Source organism: Arvicola amphibius, chromosome 1 (assembly GCF_903992535.2).
Source record: "Arvicola amphibius chromosome 1, mArvAmp1.2, whole genome shotgun sequence".
Taxonomy (NCBI): domain Eukaryota; kingdom Metazoa; phylum Chordata; class Mammalia; order Rodentia; family Cricetidae; genus Arvicola; species Arvicola amphibius.
In genome coordinates, this window is record NC_052047.1 from 91,639,233 (window position 1) to 91,651,188 (window position 11,956).

Sequence of the window (11,956 nt, forward strand, 5' to 3'; positions counted from 1 at the left end):
ATAGGATTAGTTTGGGTGTTGTGCTTCAGACAGGAGTATAGTTTAACTAAAATGTTGTCTTTGAAATAATGACCACTCCCAGAGTGTTATCTTCTTAAATTTAACCCTTCTACCCGCTATAGCATACATGAGGACATGAAAACAGAGTAAACATCATGTCTTGTTGGTGTTGCCACTGTACTTTTAGCAGCTGTGTTATGGTCTGGTATTTAACATTTCTGACAGTGCAATGAGTAGGCTCTTTGATAGCAGAACCTAATGAGATAGTGTGATTTTCTGTGTTCACCTCATGTTTGCATCCTCATGATAACATCCACTTTGAATGAGGAAACAGGTTTAGGAGATTACACTTGCAAAGTCAGATGACTAAGAAAACGATAGCACTTAATATTTAAATTCAGGTCAGTCTGCCTTTAAGACAGGCTTCTATTTCTATTTCAGTTGACAGTATATACCATTAAAAGTACCCTATCTTGGGAATTTGGGTTTTGTTTATTTTGTTTGAGATAAGTTTCATTGTGTATCCCAGGTTGGTCTTGACCTAGCAGCAATCCTCCAGTGTTAGCCTGTCAAGTGCTGGGATTATAAGCACGAGGCACCACAGTGAGCTTACTTGGATTTTTTACAGTAACTCTTATAGTAGTAGATTGTTGTAGAGTGTTAACGGCTGTAATTGCTGGTTGACATTGGGGATCAATGGCAGTTCTGGTCTGCTTTGTTTTCTTAGGGCGTATTTGGAATCTGAAGTTGCTGTATCAGAGGAATTGGTTCAGAAATATAGTAATTCTGCTCTTGGCCATGTGAACAGCACAATAAAAGAACTCAGACGCCTCTTCTTAGTCGATGATTTGGTTGATTCCCTGAAGGTAAGTTTATTTTACTTTTCACTTTGATGTTTATAGAATTTAATATCTGAAAGCTAGTAATATAAAATTCTACTTTTCTCTGCTCAGATCATGACGATGTAATGACATCACGGGAGTGTAAATTTAGGTTTTAAAATCAGTGTCCTCTGTTTAGACTTGTATGAGAACAATTATATTGGCTATTTTTCTTCTTAAGGAAAAACACTTTTAGAAAGAGAAATGAAGAAGAAAATTTGAGTGTGGGTTTTACAAACCCAAAGCTCAAGAAAAGTGGGTTGGTGACTTTTTTAGATAGAAGTTCATTTAGGGCTCCATAAAAATAACAGATGCTTCATCCTGTCAGCACACAGAGTGAAACTGGGTAGGTCTCGAAATCTGCTTAGGCAGAGGATCCAGTTTTAGAAGAAGAGAAATACACGATGTCTTCTTTAATGAAGAGGATACGAAACCCGCCGTCATTCAGCTGCACGCTCTGCAGGGAAGGGTCTTGGGTGAATTGTGTGTTCTCTACAAGAATTTGCTTTCTGCCTGTTACTATCTACGGGTAGCACAGATTCCATTTGTTTATTTACACTGTGTAAGAATACTTCACTAGTCCAGGATATTTTTTAAAATTTTTTCTTACTTAAAAAAGAACTTGATTTAAAAAATAAAACTTTAAGAAGACTCAACTGGTTATGGGCCAGGAGTGTTGACTCTAATCTCACTGTGTAGGAGGCAGAGGCAGGGATTCTGTATGGTCAAAGGCTAGGCTGGTACACCTAGAGAGTTCTAGGCCACCCAAGGCCACATGGTCTAAGTCCCTGTCTAAAACAAACAAACAAACAAGCAAGCAAATAAATAGATATTGTAGCACTCAAGCGTCTGAGGTAGGAGGATCCAGTTTTAGAGACAGTACTGCCTTTCTGAAGAGAGTTTCTGTGTGAGAGCTTTATGTGTGTGGTCCTGTTTGCCCATCATAGTTTTTGTTCCCATGGAAAAGCAAATTATTTTCTCCAGGAGTCCAACTTCAGTGGGGTTCAGTTCCCAAAGAGGAGGTGTGGAGTTGGTGAAGGGAAGGTAGAGACTGACAGGATCTGAGGGTGGATCAGGTTATTGAAAAAAGGCTGTGCCTTTTATATTCTGTAATTGCACAAGCAAGATTGAGAGCAGGCTCAGTGATTCAGGGGAGAAATCAGCCTTCAACTTTACCATAACATTTTTCCTGAGAGTTCAGCAAGTATCCAAATGCCTGTTGTTCTTTAAGGTTTAGTAACTCCCCCAGGCACCCGCCTTTGTGGTCAGGAAGTGTCAACCATATTGGTCCTCTGGGGGTGAAAAGGGAAAAGTTTATTCCTAACTGCCAAGGCTGTCTCTAGGGAAAGCCAGGAGGAGCTCTGGGACCCGTAAGCAGGGACTGAAGAGCCTAGAGGCCGGCATTGACCTTGACAAGTTAATAGGCAGTGGAAGAGCCTGAAGTTCCTCCTCCCAGAGATAACTTTCCTCAAGCCTCTGAGGAAATGGGGCCTGGTACCAAACACCTGACCTTGGGGAAAAGGCCAGACTGGACACGAAAATTTAAGAGCAATTTTTATTTCTCAAGGGGTTTGATGCAGCACTTGCACTGTATTTATGCAATATACGTGCGTGCGTGCGTGCGTGTGCGTGCGTGCGTGCGTGTCCATGTGCGTGTGTGTGTGTGTGTGTGTGTGTGTGTGTGGCTGTTTCCTAATTGCATTCCTTTGTGTCTTAGTCTTATGGGCCTGTTCCCCTCATACACTCCCGAAAGGAGTCTTGATGGCTTATTCTCTTTCCATTATACTGTACCATTCTGATTCCTTTGTACTTATTAACTGAACTCTTGCCCTTATGGCTTCAGGCCCATTGTTTCTCTGACTGTCAGGTGTGCCCAGATAGTAAATCTTTAACTTTTCTGTTCTTGGTATAATGGGTATTTCTGTGTGCAGTCACATCACGCTTTATGGTTTCATGGTGGTGGAGAGTTTCCCAAAGAAGTATGTATACAGTTGCCATTATGCACATTTTCATCCTTAATTAAACCCACACAAAATTCCCCAAAGGAAGAGGCATAAGAAACTCTTACAACACACAGTGAGAATCGTTAAAAATGGAAGTAAAGGTGGTAGAGAGTTGCTGTGTCAAAATGCTGCAACTTGGTCAAGCAGCAGTGATCACTGTGTGGAGTATTTCCTTCTGGGAATGGACTCACAGGTACTAGCTATCCGTTTTTGAGTGGAATTAAGAGTCACTCTTGCAAACACATGACAACACCCTCTCTCCATTTTCCACTATCTTTAAATTCCTTTTCTCCCTTTCCTCCACAATGAGGGAAGAGTTTATTTCAGCTGTTATCAAAGAAGTGATCAAATCCCAGGGCTCTGGTTTACTCTTGGTAGTTGTCTTGGGCAGATGAAATAGTTCCTGTTGTTACAAGATTCCTCTCTTTAGCTTCCTGTCTGATTGTTCCATTCATTTTGCTACTCTGAAATAAACTTTTTAAGCTTTTTAATCCTCGACAATATTTCAAGTATCTACAAAATGATCATTAATCCATTTTCTGGTTAAAGAATATAGGCCAGGTCACCATTGAAATACTTCTTAACCCATTCAGAGTATAGCTCAGATACTAAATACTATAAACATTTTAGGGCTTACTCATTTTAAGTGTTGGGTCTTACACTGCTGCAGCATTGCTCAGGCGAGGCTGGCTCTGAGCTTCTGTTTCTGCTAGAGCCAGAGAGAGGGGTTAGAGGTGTGGTCACCTGGTGCTGTTACAGTGGTGTTCCTACCTGGTAGCTCACTTTTTGTGATTGATCTCTAGAAGATCTTTGGTGGAGAGCTCTTGTTTTAAAAGGAGTTTTCCGTCTTGGTTGCATACTGGAGTCATGTGATGAGTTATATTTTATATAACTTTATCTGGGAAGGCGAAGGAACCCGAGTTTTAATTCCCCGAAGTTCTGATTTAATTTCTCTGGGAACACTGAATGGATGATAGCTGATTTAGAAAGTTATGCCATTAGCATAAAACGCTGTTTGTCCCTACCTCCAGTTTAAAAGAAAAGTATATCATACCTGCTGGTGTCATCTTCAGCACCCCTTGACGGACTCTTGAAGCTTTAATAGAAAGTTCCTATCTTGTAAGCCAGGCATGTGCATGTGTACCATTGCCCGCACACCTCCTGTCTACATCCAGTCAGAGCAAGGGTCCATCCTGACATTTTCTGTCCACGTACCTCCTGCCCACATGGGATCAAGCACACAGTGCAGATGGGTCAAACAGACTTGTTTAGGGGAGTGGAAATGTGTAGTTGTTGTCTCCATAAACTCCAGCATTTCAGGAATTATTTGTCCTTAGGCAAGGATGTTAGATATTGGACCCCTGGTTACTGGGTTCCTCCACCACTGATGCAATAAACTAAATCAAAACGAATTGATAAATCCAGGTTTAACGAAGAGAGCAAAGCAACTCCTGATTGACACTTGGGAAGGCAGGGGAGGGATCACATTGTGCCCAGTCCATGGGGACCCTAAAAGACCACTAGGAAGACTGACTCACCAAAATACAAAACCAAGGTTTATTTTGTGCACAATACAAATCAGCAGGGACCTCGTCAAAGCAACTGGTGTAGCAGTGGCAAGAGGAGGCACCCCGCCCTTCTAGAGGGCATTATTTAAAGGCAAAAACATAAAAGTTACATTAGCAGGGTGTGGGGTGATGGTCTTCTTAGGTTTAGGACCCTTGATTAGCTGACATTTGTCTAGGGGTGGCCTGGTGAAAAGTGATGGGTGTGTGCTGGCAGGTGATCCTATCTACAAAGGTTGGACTGGCCATTAGGAATTTTCTTTGGATGGTCTGTTTCTGGGTGGTGTCTTGGTGGTCTCAGTTTGTGGTCTTTCTTGGAACCAGGTATTGCCTCAGGGTAAACTATTGAGACTCAGGCCTCTATTGAGCTTTTATGACTAGGCAATATGACTACCTGGTCTTACATAGCTTGAGCCGAGAGCCTCAGGAAGGGACTGACTTTTGGCGGCCTTCCTCAGGGGTGGGGTTTGGAATGGGACCACTAGCTGGAGATCACCAACATCCCAACCTTTTTGGGTAGATATGGATGGTGGTAGGGCTTCCATTTAAACAAAGGGGCTGGTAGATCAGAGGCATTTTTGTTTCATGGGTCTCTTAGGCATAGTAATTAAAACTTAAAATGTAATTGACTCTCACGTCACCTTACTTTATTGTTGTTTGCCATGTGTGCACTGAGTAACTGACTCAGAAGCCTCTGAGGTTCTCAGGTAAAGATGAGGCCAGACTGCACCACCATCTCCTGCCCTTTAAAAGACCAAATCCAAGAAATTGTTATTTAGGGACTTATATATAGGGACTAAGAGTAGGCATTTTCAGTGGGTTCTTACATGTATCTGTAGCATGACTTTGGTGGTAAAGACTAGACTTTGTATATAGTGGACCTGTAGCTGTAAGTACAAACACTGCTAGCTGCATTGCCTGATATGTAACTCTACGGTTTGAGGATATGATTTATCTCTGCCAGGACAGGGGTCCTGACTCCAAGAGTAACTGGTCCAAAAGAACATTAAAAGGCCCTTCTGCTGCTGTGCTAACATCTCCACAGTTTCCTGGCATGTTTCTTTGGCTTTCAGAAAAAGTAGAAGGAAAATGTAGAAATAGTCAAGGTCATTCAAGAAGGTGGGTTAAATTGATTTTAGAAAGGATAAATAATTTACAGTGTTTTAAAAGATTTCTTAATAGTCACAGTTCCCAAAGTATCTGAAATTCTATTGTGTGCCTTTCCATTTTCCTTAAATATGTCTCGTTCCCAAAATGAAGCATCATAACTCTGCAGAGCTCTTAGTAAGGTCTGTTTAAATTTTATTCCCTTATTCTCCCGGAGGAAAGGCAGACAAGACATTGGCCTGCCTCTTCCAATGTCTGTTTAACGTTCATCACACGTGGCTTCTTACAGCCTTTCTGCCGTCAGTAGAGAGCACGGCAGACAGTCGCTGTCCTCCAGCGCTCGCCACAGCCGCCACAGCTGAGGGCTGCTTTTCAGAGGTCTCCACCCAGGTGTAACCTTGATGTGGGACTTGGATGAAGAAAAAACTTTCAGGGTGAGACTGTATGCAATAGAATTTATTAAAATTGAGGCCACATGGCCAGAGAGGAGACTAGTAGTTAAGTGTGCTCCTCTTGGGTATGGCTTCCAGCACCCATACTGAATGGGTCACAACTGGAGCTGCATCTCCACAGGGTCCATCCCATGCCTCTTGGCCTCTGTGGGCGCCTGCATACAAGTATACAAGTGGCACACATACACGGTACACAGACAGATGTGACTTGCACATGAGTGAGTTTCCACACACAGTTAAATTTTTAAATCTTAAATAGAATAGAAATATGCTCAAGAAAAAATAATAAAGCATGTCAGAGAGCATGTGCTCTCTAAAGGTTGCCAACAAAACACCCCCAACCTCCTTGTGTTTTTGTACATACACACAGCCTTCCAAGGCTCAAATATCCACTCTTAGCCTTTGAACCACTGTGAAGAGATCAACAGTTAGAAGTCACAGAATTTCTTCTTTAAACCAGGTGGTGTGGTGACTTTGTGAGCAGATTTGTTTAGGGAGTGCTAGAAATTGAAAGTTACATCATTTTTACCCTGGCTAAGCAGTATATTTACCATCCTTGATGTCCTTTGAAAAGAAAATGAACAGTCTCAGTGATACCTGGAGTTTTCTGATAGGCAAGCCAGACCTGGGATGAAGGGCCTTTATTTCCTATGTTTTTCTTCCCATGTCTTCATGATTGCCTTAACTTTTTTTCCTTACTCAATGTTAATTCTTACAGCATCTGGCTTTTTTTTTTTAATCTTTTGCTTCCTTCCCTCTCATTCATTCATTTATTTATTTATTTATTTATTTGCCTACCTTTTTTTTATTATGTGCAGTGATATTCTTCCTGAGTGTGTGTCTGTGTGATTGTGTTGTATCCTGTTATGAACTATTGTGAGCTGCCATGTGGGTTCTGGGAATTGAACCCAGGTCATTTGAAATAGCAGTCAGTAATCTTAACAGCTGAGCCATTTCTCCAGCCCGGCATCTGACTCTTGATCATGTATTTTCTGGAAACTCTAGTGTTTTGTTTTGGGATATAACATTTAAAACTTCTGTGAAATTGATTTCTTTTTTAGAATTAGGAAGATATGGTTATGTTGGCCTAGAATACTTGAATGGCTGCAGTATGTGGGGAGAAGGAGAAGGAGAGTGCTTGTGTTTGATGGCCCCAGTCATCACTAGCCAAAGATACTTGCTGCGAAGTTTGTCTGTGAGAGTAGCCTGCAGAGAGAGTCCCTGAGGCAGGTAGTCTTTGGACAGGACAGTTCAGGTGTGGAATCCTGAACTACTCTCCTTGTATGTTTAGAGTCTAGTCTTAGGAAGTGACTGTAATTGATCAGGTTAGGGAATATTAGCTTAAAATGTGCTGCTCTCTGCATTCTGCCATAGTTAGGGGCATCTGTAACTAAAGCAGTTCCTGAGATGTGGAATGTTGACTCTTTCCCCGCAGCCGTGTTTACATTGATAAATGAGAACAGTTCTGTGGCTCTACTGTAAATTCTCCAGCGTACAAGTTACGTGTTTGAGGAAGCTATAAAACTGTGAACAGGGAAAGATGTGCTGATAGAGTCATCCTCCAAATCCTTCTACCACAGGCTCTGCAACCGCGGCTAAAAATGGGAAGGGTTTCAGACTTGTTTCAGTTATGAGTGCCTGACATGTCTTATTTGCATATTAGAGTATTACTCTTTATAGAATTAATGGTGATTGTAGGTATTCAAACGATCTTTTAATGAGTAGTTAGTGTGCTTATTAGAGTTTGCCACCCACAGTAAGCATTCAGACGTATTTGGTTGAATGAGTGCATAGAAAAAAGATAGTCTCTAGATAAAGAGTTGGGAGCTTGCAGTGAAAGAGGCACAGTGTGGTTTTCAGTTTGCAACAATATGGAGGCTCAACAGAGTGCAGAGGTGTAAGCCTAGGCCGAGCGAGCGTAACGCGATGCTGGAGTCTGCTCGGCATGAGGCATGGTCCTGAGCACTGCAACTCATGTGTAAGCTGAAGTGTGCTTGGGCTGCTGCTGCTCCTTCCTTCATCAGCTCTGCCAGCTCCTGGAGCTCGGAGGACACGAAACACGACCAGCAGCTTCTTATCTGTCTCCGCAGTGGGGTCGTCCTATCTGGAGAATCCTCTGCCTATGACTCCTGCCTTCAGCTGCTGTCCTAAATTGCCTCAGTGTGGTCTCTGGGCTCCCAACAGAATGGAGGGAAGCTGGCCCTCTCGTTGGGGTTCTGCTTTAACAAAGGAGAAACTACAAACTTCCTTTCACCCTCTCTCCCCGGCCACTGTAGTGTTGGAGACTGTTCATTTTCTAGTGAAACCAGTTGACAGAAACGCTTTCACAGCCTGGGATCCAAGAGTGGTGGCGTCCATTTTTAGAAGTTGGAAAATAGCAAGCAAAAAACAATACGAGATGAGAGCCTCTGGGGCCCATAAACCCTAAAATGCTTACTGTGTAGTTCTTTGGAAAGTTGCCATTTCCAGCTTTAGTTAATGGGGAGCTTACTAGCTCTACTCTGTCAATACTGTTGTTACATATACATAAACAATCACAATAGGAAATGGTTAAGAGCACTTGCAGAGGACCCAAGTTCAATTTCCAGCATCCCTTGGCAGCTAACAACTGTCTATAACTACAGTTACAGGGGATCCGATACCTACTCCATGGGCACCAGGTATATGTGTGAGTAAAACACTCATGCACATAAATTTTTTTTAAGTCATCATAGATGGTGCTATCATGGCAGTATGTTTGTTGTCTCAAAAAGTTGCACAACAGGGGCTGGAGAGATGGCTCAGAGGTTAAGAGCACTGCCTGCTCTTCCAAAGGTCCTAAGTTCAATTCCCAGCAACCACATGGTGGCTCACAACCATCTGTAATGGGGTCTGATGCTCTCTTCTGGCCTGAAGGCATACACACAGACAGAATATTGTATACATAATAAATAAATAAATATAAAAAAAGTGGCACAACAGTTGTCGGACACAGCCAAAAGCTTTGCATTAGAGAATATAGCAATGCAGGGGATTTCTTCTTTAGGACATAAGTAGAGAGGGATTTATTACCCTCAGGAGGGAAGTGTGTGAATATCTCAGGGCATGCTCAGTTTGTACTATTATTAAGTATAAGCTAAAGACAGAGGTAAGAATATGTTCTTTCCTATATCCTATATTATTATTAATGTATTAATATAGCAATGTGCCCTGAAGGTACCCACCTTTCTTTGTGGTTACCAAAAATACTGATCATAAATGTTGAATACAATTTAGACTAGCTTTGTGCTTGTCTTGAAGAATTGCTTTGAGCATGTCAGTGATCTGTGGTACATGTCAGTGAGCTGTTATATCACAAGTTTTAGAAATGAAAGAAAATTTTACAGTCTAGTCAAGTCATTCATGTGTAAAGTGTGTGTGTCTGTGTGTGTATGTGTAATAGTTCTCAAAATGAAATTGTTTTAGAAACAGAGCCTTTACAGACTTCTTCTTTTGCTGTTTTATTTTTAAATACCAAATGAGCCAGATTATTAAAGTACAGTTTAGTTTATTATAATTTCTGGCCCCTAGAGGAAATAGTGAAACCTGTATTACTGTAGTTAGTTGAATACTAAGCAACTTAGAAACCTTCTTGTGCTTCAGTGCCTATGTGCTGAGGTTATAAATAAGACAAAGTTAAGAAGGATAAATGTGTTTCTTGTATCCAGTACCTACTGTTTGGTAAGTAAAGGCAGTTAAGGTACTAGTAGTGATCAGTTACATTAATTAATGTATACATCAGTTACATTAGACAGTAGTATAAAAGTTTGATGTGGGAGTCCCCTCTGTGTGTTGTGATTACGATTAAATAAATAATGGTATTTATTTAATAATGGTAGAGTAAAGAAACTGCTTTGGACCTATAGCAAGGCAGAACTTAGGTAGGCAGGGAAAGCTAGGCTGAATGCTGGGAGAAAGAAGGAAGGCAGAGAGGGAGAAGCCATGGAGCCGCAGAGACAAACGCTGGAAACTTTACCTGGTAAGCCACAGCCACGTGACCATATACAGATTAATAGAAATGGGTTAAATTAATATAAGAGCTAGCCAATAAGAAGCTAGAGCTAATGGACCAAGCAGTGATTTAATTAATATAGTTTCTGTGTTATTGTTTTGGGTCTAAGCTAGCCGGATGGCCAGGAACCATCAAGTGGCCTCTCTCCCGTCCAACAAATTGGCGCCCCACATTGGGTGCCAGATGAAGGCAGAAGTCACAAAATAATCCCACAGTACAGAATTATCTAGGACAGATCACTGTGCTAGATAACAGTCCTCTGCACAAACGGGGATCAGGAACAGAGTCTAGCTGCTGGAAGCGAGAATTGGAAGCAAGAGAAGAGCACATGCTTTACAGCTGCATTTATAGTGTAAGAGAGCACGCCCAAGTAGGCTGGAATCTTAAACGCTATTGGCTGAAGGAGCGGAAGGTGCTCCCACAGCACTGTATCTTAAATGCTATTGGCTGACAGAGCAGAATGTGCTCCCATAGCAGTTTGAGATGAGTTTCTTCCCCCCATCCCCCAGCTTGTGGTCCTCAAACACCTTGGAACTTAGCGCCCCTTGCTCCATTGTTTATCACGTGCCTGCTATTTTGGCATCTGTTTTACTCAATCTGTATTTTCTCAAGTATCTTCAGTATGTCAGTAGTTACTTTTCATGGTACTTCCTTGTTCCTCCCATTGAAAAGCTAGGCAGCAGCTTAGAGCTGGAGGGAGGGCGGGGTGTCCCTTTCCCATGTTTTTTGGTCTTGAAGAAAACAGTTCTCTCTCATGTATTCCAATGAAAATGAATCAAATCCAAATGTGGTCTAATTAGGATTCTGAATTAAGGCTGATAGCAGCCTAAGTGAATATTTGTACGACTTTACTCAGTTTTCGAGGTCAGATTGGCATTGAGATGGATAATTTGGGGGGAAAGTTTACGTGAATTTTCCTTATCATGTGCTCTTGTTTGCTTACAGTTTGCAGTGTTGATGTGGGTGTTTACTTATGTTGGTGCCTTGTTCAATGGTCTGACACTGCTGATATTAGGTAAGTCTACAAAAAGATTGAAAAGCACTTCGAGAAATTTTGGTAGAGACTATCCTATTGTAAGAAAAAAGACTAAATTTGAGATTGTGAGGTCTTTAAGTAGTAGCTGATACTGATACTGTTTTATTGAAATGTGATGTTAATCCCTGAAGACTATTCTAGCTAACAGTGACAGACCCACCTTGCCTGATGATACACTCCTGTGTTTAAATGGGGTACGTGTATTCTGTAGACTCAGTGTGATGTGATTGGAAGTTAAATGCAGTCCCTCAGCTGCACTCCTGTCCTCTGCACATGCAGGAGGAGAGTGAGAATTCACGCAGGCCTTAGGAGCTCTGGGCCCAGTTATCTTGGTTACTGTTGGCTTCATAATTTGTGTTCACTCACAGAATGAGGCCATTAAAATTTGTGTATTTGCTTTTTCAGCTCTGATTTCACTCTTCAGTATTCCTGTTATTTATGAACGGCACCAGGTAATTTTTTTAACTGTCAACTGCAAAATATAAAGCTCACTTATTGTATAAGACTTATTAAAAGAGCTAGTTTCCAAACTGGTTGGTATGTAGTAATGTTTGATGTTCTTTGGCAGTGGTAACTTTGTAATGCTTTTATTCTCGTTCTTAGGCACAGATAGATCATTATCTTGGACTTGCAAATAAGAGTGTTAAAGAAGCCATGGCCAAGTGAGTACACTCTGCAACTCTTTACCACGGGTGAGGGCAGCGCTCTGCACAGCGGGTCACTTCAGCGTAGGCAGAGTGCTCCTCCAGAGTGCTCCTCCAGAGTGCGGCAGTTTTGTTTTTTCTTTTTAAAGACATTGTTGATACGTTGTTTTATATTTTGGTAGCTTTGGGATTCTCTAAATAATATAGAACATAGAATGTTTTTAAGAAGCAAGAAACA

The 11,956-nt window shown here is 41.6% G+C and overlaps 1 protein-coding gene across 2 annotated transcripts in view; it reads left to right on the forward strand.

Moving 5' to 3' along the window:
- Nucleotides 1–11,956, forward strand: part of Rtn4 (reticulon 4) — a 59,647-nt gene that overhangs the window by 46,723 nt on the left and 968 nt on the right. For both annotated transcript variants that reach the window (XM_042054369.1, XM_038313550.1), the window contains 4 exons: nt 728–866; nt 10,984–11,053; nt 11,480–11,526; nt 11,678–11,736. In XM_042054369.1, coding sequence (XP_041910303.1) covers nt 728–866; nt 10,984–11,053; nt 11,480–11,526; nt 11,678–11,736 — 315 coding nt within the window. The remainder of the gene's footprint in view (nt 1–727; nt 867–10,983; nt 11,054–11,479; nt 11,527–11,677; nt 11,737–11,956) is intronic.